Here is a 20,015-nt window from a genome sequence, read left to right as displayed (position 1 = left end):
CACGTAAGCGCTTACATAAACAACTTTGGATTATGTTCGTGTTTATTGTCCAAGTTTGCTAAGGTCAACTCATGTTTCTGTTCTTCAATAGCAGCAGACAAAACACTATATAGTTGCCATTTGCAAAAGCAACGAGGAAACACTACAGTAAAAATGCTTTTTGTCCTAATAGCATTAAAAAACATACCCTGATAAATAAAAAATGTCAAAAAGGTGATATAGTTTGATTTAGACCCCTCAAGATTGAATATATTCCACGTGTATCTTCTTTTTTAAAATGCATTTCTTTTGTATCCTTGATAGAATCCGTTAATTAACGTTGTTAGTATAGTTGTAAAAGGTTGAAATTACCTTTCACAAATACCAGGTCCCCACTATCATTGTTAGGAGAAGCATCCCTTGGATGAGACATTTTGTCAAATATCCTACGATCAACAAACAAAAACTTTAAAACAAAAATATAATGATATAGCATTCTAAATTTGGAAAACAATGAGCAACAATAACACCACCCAACATCACAAAACAGCACCCAACAAACCCACATTGTAAACCTTTAACCTAGAAAACGCATCAAATAGATATAGAAAGGAAAAAAATGCACCTAATTGTGAGACAAATTGTGATTTATATCGAATTGGGAAACCTTCAGCACAAATACAAAAGAAACTCACGAACCACGATTAATAACTCACGAAGACATGAAGAAATCAAACAAGGGTATGAAGAAATCGATTTGGTCAACAAAAATCAAATAAAAACCAACAAAGACATGAAAAACCCCTGAAATATATGATTTAAACTGATGGTGAGAAGAAGACAAGAGTATTTTTATCATAAAAATTCTCTTAAAGCACCATGTAACTAACAGGTGATTATATTGGGTAAATGGGATTAACACAGAAAGGGGGTACTGTTGGTTTTGTGGAGGAAATTATAAAAAACAGAGGAGAGAAGAGAGACAATGCGTATGCGGAGGAAATAGAATTATTCTATTCTAATTCAAATTGTTCTCAACAGCGATACAATAAATAGCAAAAGATAAACTAATTAGATAACAAGATATTAGTAAAACAGAATATTAAAACTAACTTGTTCCTTAAAGATAAGAATCACTTATTTGACTAGGCTAATCCATTAAAACTGTCTTACTCCTAAAACATAGGGAATCAACTTATTTACTAAATTCTATTTTAAAAATTAAAAAATAAAATATTATACAGTTACAAAAGTACATCTTCAACAGGTACTACTACTGTAAAGGAAAGTCTAACATAATGGGTTTGTGTAAAGTTCAAATACGAAAATAATAAATGTGTAATATGTCTGATCTTTAGGAAGTAATATGTCTAAACATTAATAATTAATTATTAATGACTTGTGTGTGTTTAAATTATGTCAGTAATGTGTATCTAAATTAATGACATAAAAATTAAGTACTAAAACTAATAGAAAATTAAGAAAATAGGAATTAATTGATTTTTTAAGTGTACCTTGATTATTAAGTGTTGGAGTCATTTTGCTCTCTAAATTATTATTTTTAAATTTGCTGAAATTATTTTCAAATGATAGAGATGTGACAATTTTTTAATTGGGCTTTAGTTTAGGTGAGACTTAGTTTGCAACTAAATGACTAAGCTTTAAAAATTGTTTCTTAGTGCTTGCTCTTGTTGATGGGTCTTCTGTTTATTGCAAAAGATCTTTGAATTTATTGGACCTTGATAGCTTCATATCACTATAGAATAAGTTATGTCCAGTTTAAAAAAATTTCTGTATAAAAACTCATAGTGAAAGAATAAAAGAAATAAACTTTTTTTTATAAGTTAAAATTAACTTATATATTAAAATCAGTTTTCCTCAAAAAGTTAAAATCATGTAACTTTTACAAAAAGTAAATTTTAATTTACGCAAAAGTTAATTTTAACATTATGAAATAAATTTCTTATCATTTTTTCTTCTCTAATAAGTGTTTGAGTAACTTATCAAACATGACCTTAGTGATTAAAATATTTAAGATGTGATTAGTTTAAAGGATAAAAATAAAGATGATGAAAATAGAAAAAATTGATGAATTAAAATAAAATGTAAAAGATATAAATTTTTTTTAAAATATAAAATATTTTTTCAATATTATTTTTTTCCTTTCTACCAAACACACCCTTATATTTATTCTCGAGTAAAACTAAGACAGGGTCTCAGCCAAACAAAAAAGAAAAGCAAAGCATAGAAAGACAAGGGATTGAAGGACAGGAGAAAATAACAGTGCGAGTATCTATTATTGAAACAAAACATGTAATACTAGCTGATGGTGTAGAGATGGATTCCAATACAGAAATTGGTTTTCTCTCTTTTGTTACTGCACTTATTTGTTTATTATTAGTTGCATACTATATAATGTTAGTCTAATTATAATTGACAGGGGAATACAAACAGGACATACCAATCGGTTTATCCTTTTTAAAAATTTATGGCTGGTCATCTAGCTGGCATATATTAACAAGAAGTGCTCGTATATGATCCAGCTTCATAGAAAAATCAAGCCAAAACTTTAACTGTCCAAACCAATATACCTTTCGTTGATAGCATAAAATGAAAATGACATTTCCCCTCAGCTAATCAAGTAATATTCTGCCTTTGAAATTGAGTTTTACAAGAAATTCAATCAATATGCGGGAATACTAAAAGCTAGACTGCTAGAGAGTAATGGGTTACATATTTAGTACTGTTGAAACGAAACAGTTGCATATAAAAGTTGTATTCACTTGCACACCTTATGAATCAATTTGAAAGATGTCATTGTACACCATTCAAAAGATGGATAATTAAGTGATAAACTACAAAGTGTGGCCTTTTCAAATTGGTTTATGATAAATGAGACTATCACACATCTCTCTTGACTTTTTGCATGACATCCTCGATAAGCAAGGTCACATTAGAATGAGAAGATCCCCCTTCCTCTACAGCTCTTTTAGCCTTCTCTGCAAGCTCTCTTATCCTTTTTCTTCTTTCTTCACTTTCACTTGTCTCACCCATTAAACTTTCTATTGCCCTTTCAATATCTTTTTTCTTCACTTGCACACCAATTTCCTCTTCTTTGCCCCATGTAATAGGTCTCTCCACCCCAACCTTCACTCCAACTTTTAATATTTCTACAACTAGACTTTCATTCATAAACTGATCACCAAATAGTGGCCATGTAACCATTGGCACCCCAGCACATATTGTCTCTAAGGTAGAGTTCCAACCACAGTGTGTTATGAACCCTCCAATAGCAGGGTGTGATATTATTAGTAACTGAGGAGCCCAACCCCGAATTAGAAGGCCACGATCACTGATTCTTTCCTCAAATCCGTTTTGTTTAACCCATTTCTCCAATGCTTCTGACTGACTTCCTTCCCTGAAAACCCAAATGAAGGGTCTTTCTGATGCTTCCAAGGCTAAACCAAGTTCTATCAACTGTGAAGGTGTTAAATTGCATATGCTTCCAAAGCATGCATATATTACACTCCCTGGCTTTTGACAATCAAGCCAGCTCTTCAGGTGGCCATCGTCAATTGAAGCCTTTTTACCTCTTTGAGCCTTATCCAAGTGATCCTTGTTAGTAAATGATAGAGGTCCGAAACACCACACTTTATTGTTTCTCATCTTCTTGTATCCCCCTGCATATGCTGGCTCCAACTCTTCAAAAGAATTCATGATCATCCCATAAGCTTCTGTTTCAGCTTCAAACATTGTATTAGTAAACTCTTTCATGCCTTCATTAATTGTCATTCCTGTCTTAGCTACGTTCATTTCAATTTTGTCAGGGATACCAGGCACAACAAAGCACTCCGATTCAGCAGTTATGCTCTCGATAACACTATGGATGCGTACATTAGACATGCAAAAGAGATAGAAACAACTTACTCCGACAAATGAAATCCTGGGAATATTAAATTTTCTAGCAATGTGTTTTGTATATGGTAAACACATATCAGAGATTATGCAGCTAGGTGGTGGTGTTAACTCTTCAAGTAGTTTTTCTGCTGGCTCACGTAGAAAGTTTGTTGCATTGAAGAAACCCGCAGCCATGCCAAGTGAAGGTATGGTATCGAGATTCTCGCATCCATCTGGTACTCCAGCTTCTTTGCATGGGAACTGAAGTTGAGCTAATCTGATTTGGAACCCAGATTCAATATAACGATCAAAGATTGAAGTGAAACGAGCTGCATTATGTGGTGTTGTGACTACTGTCACAATAACATTGCGGTGCACCAATATTTTTGCAATGTCCATCATGGGGATCATGTGGCCTTGAGCCATCAATGGAAACAAGACAAAGTGGAGTTGTTGTTCTTGGGGACCCATTCTTGTTGTGGAATGATATTGTACAATGGAATGAATTTACTGCAACTTGTTTATTAGTACGGTATTTATACACATCATACATGCTCTATTGCTGAGGTAACTCCATGTAAGTGCCTACAAAATTACGTTGGATTATGAGACAGTGCATTGAAAATTTCCTTGCCGGTTTTTGTCTGTTTGGTTTAGCATCTTCTGCTGGAACAAATGCACGGAGTTGGAAAGTTTCGATTTTTATGTATCTTCATGTCCCTTTGTCGATCACAAGCCGGCCAAAAAGAGTTGTAATTACTAATTAGAGTCAGAATAACTCCGTCCAATGCATAATGCTTACCCTCTTTTCTGTCTTTTTCTTCCTATTAGTGCTAACTAGCATATGAGGTAATTGGAGAAAATTTTACTTTTTTTAAAAAATATATAGGCTTTTTTCCAAACACAACCTCCAAATGAAACAAAGTTGCAATACTGCAATAGACAATGTCATTCACAACTCACCTATGAAGCCTAGATACGAGATACGATACAATATAGATATACAGATATGAGATACGATACAACACATATATAGAGATACGATAAAATTTTAAAATTAAAGATATCATACGTCTTGAATATATTAATAAAATATATAAAAAGTTATATATAATTTGAGCTTCCATTATTACCTCTGTTCTATTATTATCTCTGTTCTTCCATTAATACCTCGTGAGCTTTTTTTCCAAATTTACAGAAATATCTTTGATCGTTAAGTGGCAAGGTACCTTATCAAATTTTAAGGGAAATTAATCCAATTATATATATGCTTTACTGATTTATTTTTTTTAGAATATAAGCTCAATTTTTGTAAAGTGAGAGGAGACTTCGTCAATCATCTAGTAGTTAGTTACAAAACTCCTAAAACCCCATTAACATTTTTTAACATGAAATAGGTTGTTACAAATATCATTCATCCTTGCATTTGTTAGGAAAATCAGTTTTTAACTTTTTATTAAAAGAAAATAACTTTTATAATATATATTTCAACATAAATAATATAAATATAGATATAATAAGATGTTATATAAAACATTACTTAAGTCAAAGTATATATTAAATTTTAAACTAGATTAAATCGAGTCAAAATATAATCCGAAAGAATCCACCTGTAAAATAAATCAAGCGTAATAATTTCTAAATCTAAAACCTGTGAGAGTGGATTAGCACAACAGGTCCTTTGGGAGCAATACTCGAACAGAACAGAACAGTTCCTTCCTCACCAACGCACCTATCAAAATTACCACAAAGAGAAAATAATTGCTGTTACAGAAGGTGTTGAGTTGTGATTGGTGAAGAGGTAAGTTTTATTATGTTATAACGCTTTCAACTTGGTATAGTGTTTTGCCAAGTAGTGTGGAGAAAAAAAGAAAATGGGTTTGAGCTTCATAAGCCTAGAGAAGAAGAGAAGCAAGTGAGTTTTGTGAAATAATAAAGCTTCTGCGTTTAAAAAATCATAAAAAAAAGGGGTTAAATGTTGTAGCCGTATCCGAGTTGTATTGGAGTCGTATTGAAGCCGTGTGTAACCTTAGAAAGTCGTATCTAAGCCGTATCCCAATCGTATCTTGTATTTAAAAAAAAAATTGAATACTCCTAGGATACGTATGTGGCCATATCCGTGGAGTATCGGTGTCAGATACAAGTACGACACCGATACTTTTACAAGTGTGACACCTATACTTTTCCTTTTTTCATGTATTCGGGCTTCACAGCAACTCACAGTGATGCTGATTTCGGTTTGTAATAACAGAACCATTAGTAATAACACTTTGCATAGGTTGTTTAAGCTCGGCTCTTGCAAGCGACACAAAATAGATGAGGTATGACTAGAGACCAAGTGCAAGTTAGCCTCATGCATATGGGACTAAGGCTTATTATGCCTAAGCTAGGACCATATGGATCTAAGAAGGGGTAATTTATTTTAAAAAGTAAAAAAAAATATTATTATTATCATCACCATGCAATAAAATGAAATGTTCAGAAGCATAAAATACTTAGAAACCTACAAGTGGAATGCAATATTGGAAAATATAAAAAAAACCAAGTCAATAATTTATTTTAATAAACAAATATGATTTGCTTCTCAAAATAAGTAGAAAATATTTTTTTAATACAAAAATAATTCATACAAACACACTAAAAAAAAATTATTCATTTTATTAAAATAAATGATTTTTTAAAAAAAAAAATAAGTTTAAATAAACTCATTCATAAAGGGTGGGCCGAACCCTTATAGTTTATACTCTTTCTCGACTCTGGAGCAAAACTCAGATACGTCTTAGCCTAACAGAAAAGAAAACAAAGCATAGATAGATACCGAATTGAAGAAAGACAGGAGCAAATATCAATGCAGATATCCGTTATTGGAAGTTGAAAAGAAACTTGTATTTGCTGATAGTGTAGAAATGGACCCCAACGCAGAAAGGGGTTCCAATACAGAAATTGATTTTTCCCATGATATCCTCGATAAGCAAGGTCACATTAGAATGAGATGAACCCCCTTTATCTACCGCTCTTTTAGCCATCTCAGCAAGCTCTCTCACCCTTTTTCTTTTTTCTTCACTTTCACTTGTTTCATCCATTAAACTTTCTATTGCCATTTCAATATCTTTTTTCTTCACTTGCACACCAATTTCCTCTTCTTCGCCCCATTTGACAGGACTCTCAACCCCAACCTTCACTCCAACTTTCAATATTTCAACAACTAGGCTTTCATCCAAAAACTGATCACCAAATAGTGGCCATGTAACCATTGGCACCCCAGCACATATTGCCTCAGGTGGAGTTCCAACTGTTAGAAAATAAAATAAAATGAAAGAAAATAAATACGAAGAAGATGCACTGTCTTAAATTAAATAACAAAATAACAGTACTAAAATAAATTTAATTGACAGCTTATTATAACCTACAATGAGCACAAGGAAAAAATAAATTAGGGGAAAGAATTAAATAGCTTGGGTTGAAGCGCGTAAATGCTATCCTTAAAGAGAAAACGCCCCATTGCACTGTTAGTAAAATTTGATTACGCTCCTCTCCCAATATACGACAACTCGTTGGTTCCAATCGTGTGCAGCGAAAGGATTCCCGAACCTTCTAAACATCAATGCTCTTACTCTCACAAAAATAAGTTTTTTATAAGAGAAGAAAGAGACAAATTTTTGGGAGAAAGAAACCAGAGTTCTGTCATCTCTTTTTAGAAAGGAGGAAAGAGAATATATAGACACATGTCATCTTAAGCAACAAACAAAATATGACCACCGTTGAAATTATGACGGTTGAAAAACCAACTTACAATCGTCACAACAAACATAACAAACTAATTGACCTGTTAAAACAAAATTTTAAGAAAATCTAAAAGAAATATTTTATTTTATAAAATAAAATTAATATATATTTATAAATTTTAAATTAAAACACAAATATTTACCGACACCAACCCGGGTCTGTTATGAACCCTCCAATAGCAGGGTGTGCTAATTAGTAACTGTGGAGCCCAACCTCGAATTAGAAGGCCGCGAGCATTCATTCTTTCCTCAAATCCGGCTTGCTTAACCCATTTCTCCAGGGCTTCTAACTGATTTTCTTCCCTGATAACCCAAATGAAGGGTTTTTTTTTTATGCTTCCAAGGCTAAACCAAGTTCTATCAACTGTTCTTGTGTTAAATTACATATGCTTCCAAGGCATGCATATATTATAGTCCCTGGCTTTTGACAATCAATCCAACACTTGAGGTGGAACAAGTCAATTGAAGCCCTTTTACCTCTTTCAGCCTTATCCAAATGATCCTTGTTAGTAAATGATAGAGGTCCGAAACACCACACTTTATTGTTTCTCATCTTCTTGTATCCCCCTGCATATGCTGGCTCCAACTCTTCAAAAGAATTCATGATCATCCCATAAGCTTCCTTTTCAGCTTCAAACATTGCATGACTAACCTGCTTCATGCCTTCATTAATTGTTATTCCCGTCTTAGCTATGGTCGTTTCAATTTCGTCAGGTATACCAGGCGCAACAAAGTTCTCCGATTCATTAGTTATGCCCTCCATAACATTATGAATGCGTGTGTTAGACATGCAAAAGAGATAGAAGCAACTTACTCCAACAAATGAAATCCTGGGAATATTATATTTTTTAGTAATGTAGCTTGTATACGGTAAACCCATATCAGAGATAATGCAGCTTGGTGGTGGTGTTAACTCTTCCAAGAGGTTTTCCACTGGTTGTTGTAGAGGGTTTGCTGCTCTAAAGAAACTAGCGGCGGTGCCAAGTGAAGGTATCATGTCGAGATTCTCGCATCCATCTGGTACTCCAGCTTCTTCACATGGGAATTGATATGGTACAATGGATATACTTCAACTTGTTTATTTTTAGGGTATTTATATAGGTGGCTGTATTGGTGATGTAAGCTCTACACAATTACGTTGGATTATGAGACGGTGTATTGAAAATTTCCTCGCCTTTTGTCTGTTTGGTTTGAATCTTCCATCGGAGCAAATACCTCAAGTTGGAAAGTTTTTATTTGTATGTATCAGCATGTCCTTTGTTGATCACAAGCCGCCCACGAGAGTTGTAATTAGATTGAGAATAATGCTATGCTAATAATATTTGTACCAACCAGTACCAAGTAATTATAGGTCCACATCTCAATATTTTATAGGCTAAATGAGATCTTACAATACTTAAAAATATGTTATTTATAGTATAATATTGTTAAACAACAATACATATATTAGTAACTTCACCTCATATATTCTAGTGAGAAAAAAATTTAAGCAACCTTACTTAAAGTTAAGTAACTAATGTAAGTACACTCATTAGAGATGCTGTAATAAAACTTGTCCTCTAATAAAAACTCGTCCTAAACTTTGGAATTCATAAAAGGCTTGCTCTACATTTTGCTATAAGAACATGCAAGTTAGATGTACTCATATACCATTGGTGTCATGAGTGACATAGTCAACAACCAGTTTACAATCGCTCTCAAAAACTACCCTTTCATAACCAAGATGTGCTGCCCATTGGATAGCTTGGAGAAGAGCCCAGCTTTCTGCCTCTGCCGGAGTTGGAATACCATGAGAGAAAGCTGTTTTTGCTTTGATGAAATCTCCTGCAACATCTCGAAAACAAATGCCAGCTCCAAATTGGTTTTGATCATCAAAGATTGCCGCATGCAGATTGCATTTTATGTATCCATTTTGTATTTAAGAGAGAATTTTTTTCAAAAACTTATATAACTTGTATTTAGACACTTTAATTCCAACTCTAACAATACACTATTTCAGCCTTTATTTATAGTAGCTAAATCAAAATGTTGATTTCTGGAAATCAAAATCATAATATACACTTTCTTTTAAGATAGCGTTGCACTCATCTTTCTTTTTTTTCAACGAGACTTCTCCCTACAAAAGGATAAATCGATCCAAGCATAATATATTGGAAGAAAAGTAAAAAAATAAAATGAGGTTTTAAAACTTGTATTAGCTGATTGTGTAGAAATGGACCCCAACACAGAAAGGGGCTCCCAATACAAAAATTTGGTTGTCTCTCTGTCTTGTTGCCACGCTTATTTGTTTATTACTTGTTGCTTAGCGCAAATGAATTTTCATTCTATATGTCTGTCTAATTATAACTGACAGGGGGAATACAAACAGAAGAAGCCAATCCGTTTATCCTAAATAAAATATTGTCGCAGGCCCATGTAGCTGGCATTAACAAAAGCTGTCGTATATGATCCAACTTCATTGGAAAACCAAGTCAAAACATTGAAAATGACATTTCCTCTGGGCTAATCAAATTACATCCTTCTGATGACATTGAAATTGATTGAAAATTAATTTTAGATTAGGAATCAATTCCTTAACATATGATCAAACGGGTGAATAATTGAATATCTTTTTGAAATTTCATTAGTCAGCATTTTAACATGATTTTAGGTGATGAAACGTGAATACAAACACGAACTGCAAATTCAGTACTGCTGAGACAAAATAATCTCCTAAAAAATTGTATGACTTGCACAAACTGGCAATAAATTTAAAAGAGATCATGATCATGTATTCAAAAGATAGAGAATTAAGTGAAAAACTACAAGGTTTGGCCTTTTATTTCAAATTAGTACTGAAAGCTGATATCATCATACATCTCGTTTGATTTTTTGCATGATGTCCTGGATAAGCAAGGTCACATTAGAATGAGATGATCCCCCTTTCTCTGTGGCTCTTTTAGCCTTCTCAGCAAGATCTCTTATCCTCTTTCTTCTTTCCTCTCGTTCGATTGTCTCATCCATTAACTTTGTGATCGCCCTCTCAACATCTTTTTTCTTCACTTGCACACCAACTTCCTCTTCTTTGCCCCATGTCACAGGACTCTCCACCCCAACCTTCACTCCAACTTGTAATATTTCCACAACTAGACTTTCATTCAAAAACTGATCAGCAAATAGTGGCCATGTAACCATTGGCACCCCAGCACATATTGCTTCTAAGGTAGAGTTCCAACCACAGTGTGTTATGAACCCTCCAACAGCAGGGTGTGATAATATTAGTAACTGAGGAGCCCAACCCCGAATTAGAAGGCCACGACCACTGGTTCTTTCCTCAAATCCATCTTTACTAACCCATTTCCCCAATTCTTCGGACTGACTTCCTTCCCTGAAAACCCAAATGAAGGGTCTTTCTGATGCTTCCAAGGCTAAACCAAGCTCTATCAACTGTGGTGTTGTTAAATTGCATATGCTTCCAAAGCATGCATATATTACACTCCCTGGCTTTTGACAATCAAGCCAGCTCTTCAGGTGGTACTCGTCAATTGTGGCCTTTTTACCTCTCTGAGACTTATCCAATTGATCCTTGTTGCTATATGACAGTGGTCCCAAACACCACACTTTATCGTTTCTCATCTTCTTGTATCCACCTGCATATGCTGGCTCCAACTCTTCAAATGAATTCATGATCATCCCATAAGCTTCCATTTCAACTGCAAACACTGCATCAGTGACCTGTTGCATTTCTTCATTCATTGCTAGTCCTGTCTTAGCCATGGTTGTTTCAATTTTGTCAGGAATACCAGGCACAACAAAGTGCTCCGATTCATTAGCTATTCCCTCCATAACATTATGGATGCGTACATTAGACATGCAAAAGAGATAGAAGCAACTTACTCCGACAAATGAAATCCTGGGAATGTTATATTTTTTAGCAATGTGGTTTGTGTATGGTAAACACATATCAGAGATTATGCAGCTTGGTGGTGGTGTTAGCTCTTCAAACAGTTTTTCCGCTGGCTCACGTAGAAAGTTTGTTGCATTGAAGAAACCCGCGGCCATGCCAAGTGAAGGTATGGAATCGAGATTCTCGCATCCATCTGGGACTCCAGCTTCTTTGCATGGGAATTGAAGTTGAGCTAATCTGATTTGAAATCCAGATTCAATATAACGATCAAAGATTGAAGTGAAACGAGCAGCATTATGCGGTGTTGTGACTACAGTCACAATAACATTGCGGTGCACCAATATTTTTGCAATGTCCATCATGGGGATCATGTGGCCTTGTGCCATCAATGGAAACAAGACAAAGTGGAGTTGCTGTTCTTGGGCACCCATTATTCTTGTTGTGGAAAGATATGATGACAAAATGAATCCACTTCAGCTTGTTTATTTTTACAGTATTTATATTCCTCATTCATGGTTCTATTGCTGATGTAAGAGCATACTACACAATTACGTTAGCACCTTGGATTATGAGACAGTGCATTGCAAATTTCGGTGCCATTTGTCGCTTTTGGTTTTGCATCTTCTGTTGAAACAAATAGATGAAGTTGGAAAGTTTTGTTGTTATATATCGCAATGTCCAATCCTTTTTGTCGATCGCAAGCCGGCAAGAGTCGTAATTAGAGTGAGAATAATGCCCGGTATATATATAATTATTGGACCATGTAAATTAATTAATCGCAATGTGTGGAGAAATTCTAACATCTTTTTAGAGAATTCATATAACTATTTTTTTTTTACTTCTATTTTTATACATCGCTCTACTGTTGATGCAAGTGCTACACAATTTGCGTTGGATTATGAGACAGTGCATTGAAAATTTCCCTGTCTTTTGTCTTTTTAGTTTTGCATCATCTGTTGGAACAAATACACGAAGCTGGAAAGTTAATTTTATTTTTATGTATCGTCATAAGAAATGTCCCTTTTGTCGATGGCATGCCGGCCATGGGAGCCTTAATTATTTAAAGCAACCAACAACCATACTAATCAAGATTTCAATATTTATTTACACAAGCATATTATTGCGATATAAAAAAAAAGTCAAAATAAAATAATTCAATACTTCAATGTTTATTAGTATACTTTATGTGGGCAGTAAAAAAAAAGTTATATTTTATCTGGACTCGATCAAATATAAACAAAAATATCTAATTTTATATTAATTAAGTAGTTAAATTTGTTTAATTTTCTTGATTCATATAAAAAAAGAACTATATTTTCTAAATCCCTTCACGGTCACATGCGCTTCTTTTTCATTTTGCAGGATGCATGTCATGCATGGTTCTGTCTCCCAAGTCTCACCTGTACAGTTTGACTGCGAGGAATGGGGAGTGAATGGAAGTGAAAAAAAAAAGAGTAGAAATGATTTGGTTGAAAAAAAATGAAAAAAAAATAATTTTGATATTGTTTTATTTAAAAAAGAAATAAATATTTATTATTACTATTTTGGTAATGTAAGAAGGCAAATATTCTACCGTGAAGAACACAATAAGTGGTTCACTTACAGGTGAACTATGAATTGTGATTGTTAAATATATTATAAATTATTAACGCATAAGATTTAATCAATTATAAAATTATAAAAAGTCCAATAATTAATTAGTTGAGCTTTGACATCACCATGTTAGAAAGCGGTGTTGCTCAAACTCCTTGTTCACCGTAGAATTTTCCGTGTTAGAAAGAAAGTAAAAGAAAGGAATACACAACAACAAGACGCTCTCTGCCTATTAATTCTAAAGCAAAATCGGGTGGCTTTTGGTGCGTTTTTCGTAAAAAAAGACATTGTGTTAATTGATTATACGTGGAATCATCATATAACGTGTTTGGATATATGTCTCAGCAATCGAATCCACCGATCCACATCCAAACTAACGCTCTCCTTTGTAATTTATGCGTCCTTATTCAAGTTGAACGTGAAAATAAGTAAATACGTGTGTTTTTTTACGCCGAAACAAACCCACACATAATCGATTACAGCATGTGGGTGGCACAATTTTATGCATATCCGCGTAGTTAAGCGTGAATTTTTTTTTGGTGGATCCAATTACATAATTTTTTTTAAAACATTTCTCTTTATTTTCACCTACCAAATAACTCATTTCCACTCTTTTCCTTTTTCCTCCTTCCTCACCTTCCCCTTTATTTCTTGGTAATGTGTTTGTTTAGGTTTATATGTTTTAGACTCGCCCCCTTTAAAATAATAATAAAAATATTGTATAGTTAAAGTGTGTTTGATTTTTATTTTTAAAATACTTATTTTATAAACTGTTTTCAAAATTTAATAAACTATGCATGATAAATTTATGTTTTAAGTAAAGTAAAATTATTTTAAGAAACAGTTTTTAAAATAAAAAAGAAAAGAAAATCAAACAAGCCCTGTATGTCTGTCAAAATGACAAAGGAATACAACAGAACACACTCTCCCTTTTATCCTTTCAAAAGAGATATATTGATGCAGGCCTGGTGAATGGGCATACAGTAAAAACAAAAAACAGAGTTTGAATAATTGAGTTTAGTTATAAATAAATTTTGGAAGAGGTCATGGTACACCATTCCAAAGAGAGATAATTCGGCTCTCGGGAAAAGAAAAGATTGATAATTCGCAAATTTGAAAGAGGTCATGGACACCGAACAGCATTTAAAAGATAGATAATAATAATTAAGTGAAAATTACAAAGTTTGGCCTTCTACTTCAAATTGGTTTCTGGCAATAAATGAGATTATCACACATCTCTCTTGGTTTTTTGCATGATTTCCTCGATAAGCAAGGTCATATTAGAATGAGATGAACCCGCTTTCTCTACCGCTCTTTTAGCCATCTCAGCAAGTTCTTTCACCCTTTTTCTTCTTTCTTCACTTTCACTTGTCTCATACATCAACTTTACTATTGCCCTTTCAGCATCTTCCTTCTTCAATTGCACACCAATTTCCACTTTCTTATCCCATGTAAGCGGAATTTCCACTCCAACTTTTAGTACATGCACGACTAGAATTTCATTCAAAAACTGATCCGCAAAAAGTGGCCTTGTAAGCATTGGCACCCCAGCACAAATTGCTTCTAAGGTAGAGTTCCAACCACTGTGTTATGAACCCTCCAATAGCAGGGTGAGATAATATTAATATGAGGAGCCCAACCCCGAATGAGAAGGCTTCTAGCATTGGTCCTTTCCTCAAATCCATATTCCTTAATCCACTTCTGTTACTTTTGATAACGATTAAATATGAGTTATTTTTTATAATAAAAATATATTGAAAATATTTTTAAAAATATTTATTTAGCATTTAGTTTTTACTTAAATAATATAAATTAATATTTTCTTATTTATGACTTATAGATATGAAAAAGAAAAATTAAAATAAAAAAAATCAAAAAATATTAAAAATATAAATAAGGAAGATTTTTTGCATCAAACCCAAGTCCACGCCTATAAAAAGAGAGTCAAGCTAAAAAGGAAAGACATACCAACTCTCAGAACTAGTGCAGAAATCTAAAGTCCGAGTCTCTCCTTTAGCGAAAACCCCTCTTTCCTTAACCATTTACCCATTTTTTTGTATTAGTTATCTATCACTTTCTTTCATCTACATCAACCCCTTAAAGTGTAAAGTCTTTCATAGCCATGATGTAATCTTTTGTCTATTATCTAATTAATGTTATTTTGTTTTCATATATTGTTTATTTAGAGAATAATACATTGAAAAATGGTTATTTTCTAAAGAATTGGGACAGACTATCTTAATATATTTATTTTGTCCACGTAATTGTGCATCTCTTGTCTTAATGCATTTGGTTATAAATAAATTAGACCTTTCGTATGGAAAATAAAAGATAAAATATTTTAGCAGATATGGGTGAAAACAAGAAATTAGAAAACATGATATCATAAGTAGTTTTGGTCTACTAACACCCAATATTATCTTATTATGAATAGTCCCTTAATATTAAAGTTGTTGTTTAATTTTCTGTTATTTTTTCATTTTATCTTCTCTACTTTAAATTTCATCTTATCTTATCTTTCTTTATCTTCTATCTTCTTTTATCTTTATTATCTTTTAATTCAAATATTTTATCTTTTTATCTTTTATTTTTATCTTTAAATATTTATCTTATCTCTTATCTATTATTTTCCTTTCATTGCTTTATAATTAAGTTTGCATCAATTAAATACAAACACTCGGATTTCCGATTACTTTACTACTTGTCACACAATTATAACACTTCTCAATTCGTTAACTAGTTTATCCAATTCTTCTGAATTACCTCCTTCCCTAATAACCCAAATGAAGGGTCTTTCCGATGCTTCCAAGGCCAAACCAAGCTCTATCAACTAGGGTGTTGTTAAATTGCAAAGGCTTCCAAGACATGCATAGATTACAGTCCCTGACTTCTGACAATCAAGCCATTCTAAGTGTTGGGACACACCAATTGAGGCCTTACCTCTTTGAGCCTTATCCAAATGATCCTTGTTAATTAGAGACACAGGGCCAATTCATGATTACCCCGTTACTAGACATTTCAGCTTCCCCAAATTCTTCATTAATCTTTTCCAGCTTTCGTTCATGGGTTGTCCAGCCTGTGCTATGGTAATCTCAATTTTGTCAGGGATACCAGGCAGAACAAAGCACTCTGACTCAGATGTTATGCTCTCCCTAACAGTATGAGTGGTTATATTATGCATACACAAAAGACAGAAGTAAATTACTCCAACAAAAGAAACCCTTAGAACGTTGATTTTTTTTACGATTTGGGTTGCATATGGCAAACACTCAGAGACTATGCAGCTTGCTAGTGGTGTTAACTCTTCAAAGAGTTTTTCCGCTGGTTGTTGTAGAAGACTTGTTGCTTTGAAGAAACTTGTGCCTGTGCTATATGAAGGTATCATATCGAGATTCTCACAATAACATTGCGGTATGTTTATTGTCTGTTGTTTCTATTTACAATTCTATATATTTTGTCATTAATTACTATTCACATAAGTATAATGACTCAATAAATATTTTATAGGGCTAAAATCATATTTTATCCTATAATATAAAATTAAAAATATCAATATTGATAATATAATACACAGTTTATATAATTAAAATTTTCAATAATAAAAAAATTATAATATTTTTTGGTGCAAAATAAACTTAAAATATGAAAATATAATAAATATTTAAATATATTAGAAATAATAAGTAAGAATAAGAATTTAGCTTTATAAATACAATATGAAGTATTATATTGATGTTTGATTAAGCTCAATAAGTCCCCCATTATAAAATTAATGAATATCCAAGACATAATGAAGCCTACTCCAAACACTAATGATTGAGCTATGCTTAATTAGGTCCAATTGTAACATTGATAATTCATGAAGAAGTAAGGAGTGTAACACTATTGATTAACCAAAGCTTAATAAAATATAACTATAACATTGATGATTAACTAAAATTAACCTAGAAAGAGTGGTGTGTTATACTAACCATTAGCTAATGATCAATAAATAACTAAGGTTCAATTGTAACATTAATGATTGACTATGACTTATATGTTGTTTCCATATGAGTAATGCTTGTAAATTTATCCTCTGTCAAAGCTGAATGCACAAATGAAAAAATATTTATCCTTCTTTATAGTCTCCTCTTCATGTAGCTTGATTTGAGTTATTGTAGTATTAACTCTCAATAGTGAAACTTGTTTATCTTGATCAACATACTACCATAAGCCAAAAAACTTTAAAAAAACGATCTTATTTTTTACGGTCTATATGTGATACTTTTCTTCAAAATTCGAAGAACAATAAAGATGATAACGTTACTCCTTAAAGCCATTTGATCTCTCACCAAAGTTTAACTCTCCTCTCAATTTTTCCAGATACATAATCTATTAGAACACCACTGTAGACATCACTATTAGAAGTTTAGAACATACAACAATAGTAGCAGAACCGTGAAAAATAGAAACCACAAACAGAGGAGAGAAAAATGGGAGAGCAAAACAACTTCTATATTTTGCTGTAATACCATATATAGCCATCAATTTCATTCATGGTTTTGTGAAATGCATAAAAAATAAATTCCATACACTATACTTGTCATGAAAAAGACATGTACCCATTTTCATTACATTACCCAGGAAAGATAGTTACATAAGAAGAAGAAAAAAATTTAGTAAACTTTTAAAAATTTAACCATTAAAAACATCAAGCGCTACATATAAATTGCGACTCTTAGGCGTCAACACTTTACATCCTCCTTGCTACTTGATTGTTGCATGATGTCTTGTATAAGCAAAGTCATGTCAAGATGGGAAGACCCCCCTTTTTCAACCGCTTTCTTTGCCATCTCACAGAGTTTGGTTGCCCTTTCTCTTCTCTCTTTGCTTTCTTCTTCATCATTGTCCATCACCATGCATATTGCCCTCTCAATGTTCTTCTTCTTCACCAACACACCAGTTTTCTCTTCCTCTCCCCAATTCATTGGAACTTCTGCCCCAACACTCACACCAATCTTCAACACTTGAGTAACGAGCTTTTCATTTAAAAATTGATCAGCAAATAGAGGCCAGGTAACCATTGGCACTCCAACACTTATCCCTTCAAGTGTTGAATTCCAACCACAATGTGTTAAGAATCCTCCAATGGCAGGGTGCGATAATATTAGTACCTGTGGAGCCCAACCTCGAATTATAAGGCCTCTCCCTTTGGTCCTTTCCTCAAACCCTTCTTCACTGATCCATTTTTCCAACTCTTGGTACTTACTTCCCTCCCTAATGACCCATACAAATGGTTTTTTACTATCTTCTATGGCCAAGGCCAGCTCCACAAGTTGTGAAGGAATCAAATTGCACAGGCTTCCAAAACAAACATAAACCACAGACTTGGGTTGCTGCAAATCTAACCACTTCAAGCAATGATGCTCATTAATTGAGGCCCGGTTGCCTCTTTGAGCCTTATCCAAGCCATCTTTGTTACATAATGAAACAGGACCAATGCACCACACCTTATCGTTTCTCACCTTCTTGTATTCCCTCACATATGCCTTCTCCAACTCTTCAAAAGTATTTATGATTACCCCATATGACTTTATGTCAGCATCAATCACCTGCTCTCCAAAGTCCTTCAATTCATTAGAGAGTCCTGCAGGTAGCTGCTCTTTGGTAACTTGAATTTTGTCAGGTATGCCAGGAATAGTGAAGTACTCGGATTCTGAAGTGATGCTTTCACAAACCTTTGATGTGTGTATCTGGTACAGGCAATGGAGGCAGAAGCAAGAAAAACCGTGGAATGAAATCCTTGGAATATGATGCTTTTCAGCTACTTGAGCAGTCCAAGGAATGCAAAAGTCCGAGATTATGCAACTTGGTTTGGGTGTTAGTGCTTCAAAGAACTCCTCTGCTGGCTTATGGAGCAGCTTGATGGCGTGGAATATTTTGTACAAATCGTTTGAAGCTACCATGTCCAAATTCTCACACCCTTCAGGTAGTCCTGCTTCTTTGGATGGAAAATGGAGTTGTACTAGCCGGATTGGGAGGCCTGATGAAACATCACGAGAAAGAACAGAATTGAATCGTGATGCATTTTTTGGGGTGGTGAATATGGAAACAATCACACCACGCCGTGCCAATAGTCTTGCAATGTCCATCATGGGGATCATGTGGCCTTGAGCCATGAGAGGAAACAATACGAAGTGAGGATTAATGTTTGTTTGGAAAACCATGGCTACTACAAGAGGCAAATGAAATGTGTAGTACTACGTAGTATACGTAGTATCTCACTATGCTGCTTTTCTCGAGTGGCTTTGGGTTGCTCTTTGCATCTGGTTAATTGTCTCTCTTTATAATAATAAATAGTGACGTAGTTTATGGGGTTCTCGAACATCTTAGTTGTTGATGATGTAAGAGCGTATGCAATAAAAGTTGGATTATTTTAAATAAGCACGTCTGCACGTGCTTGTAGTGCACGGATGATTGGATGGAAATCTTGTGGACGATGTAAGAGGCTTTTTGAATCACAGATTTCTCTGCTGAGACGCAAGCACAAAGGTTAAGAGCTAGAAGTCACGATAAAAGGTTCAGTTCTATATATGTTCCGATCGACAAACAAAAATAAAAGGTATTCGTGCTCTACCAATTGGTTTATGTGGTCAGCTTCTAGGTATCTCTGGCGTCTTTACCTCCATAAAACTAAGAAGAAAATAGGAATACGTTACTTTTATATAATTTGTTATGATAGCTTTTATATATAATAACAAGAAAAGGATATAGAAGTTAGATAAGAAAAAAAAATGAGATATGGAATAGAGACATAAAAGATGCAAAAAGTATTTTCAAAATGTAATGCTGTACATTTTCTACAATTTGTGATTGCGGCTAAACACATTATAAAA

At 33.7% G+C, this 20,015-nt stretch overlaps 3 protein-coding genes and 2 pseudogenes across 3 annotated transcripts; all 5 read right to left on the bottom strand.

Moving 5' to 3' along the window:
• Positions 1–2,608: 2,608 nt before the first annotated feature.
• LOC114407131 (UDP-glycosyltransferase 73C6-like) lies at positions 2,609–4,347 on the bottom strand. The gene has a single exon (XM_028370110.1). It carries the CDS (start codon positions 4,345–4,347, stop codon positions 2,881–2,883), a length of 1,467 nt encoding a protein of 488 aa, XP_028225911.1. The 3' UTR covers positions 2,609–2,880.
• Positions 4,348–6,737: 2,390 nt separating this feature from the next.
• LOC114405290 lies at positions 6,738–9,548 on the bottom strand (annotated as a pseudogene).
• An 858-nt stretch (positions 9,549–10,406) lies between these two features.
• LOC114407130 (UDP-glycosyltransferase 73C5-like) lies at positions 10,407–12,019 on the bottom strand. Its single transcript, XM_028370109.1, has one exon. The coding sequence runs from the start codon at positions 11,976–11,978 to the stop codon at positions 10,512–10,514; it is 1,467 nt and encodes a 488-aa protein (XP_028225910.1). The 5' UTR covers positions 11,979–12,019; the 3' UTR covers positions 10,407–10,511.
• A 2,349-nt stretch (positions 12,020–14,368) lies between these two features.
• On the bottom strand, positions 14,369–17,664 carry LOC114405289 (annotated as a pseudogene).
• Positions 17,665–17,671: 7 nt separating this feature from the next.
• On the bottom strand, positions 17,672–19,454 carry LOC114407129 (UDP-glycosyltransferase 73C1-like). Its single transcript, XM_028370108.1, has one exon. It carries the CDS (start codon positions 19,344–19,346, stop codon positions 17,865–17,867), a length of 1,482 nt encoding a protein of 493 aa, XP_028225909.1. The 5' UTR covers positions 19,347–19,454; the 3' UTR covers positions 17,672–17,864.
• Between the last annotated feature and the right edge of the window lie 561 nt (positions 19,455–20,015).

Source organism: Glycine soja, chromosome 3 (assembly GCF_004193775.1).
Source record: "Glycine soja cultivar W05 chromosome 3, ASM419377v2, whole genome shotgun sequence".
In the NCBI taxonomy this organism is placed as follows: domain Eukaryota; kingdom Viridiplantae; phylum Streptophyta; class Magnoliopsida; order Fabales; family Fabaceae; genus Glycine; species Glycine soja.
This window is presented reverse-complemented; position numbering and strand designations above follow the sequence as displayed.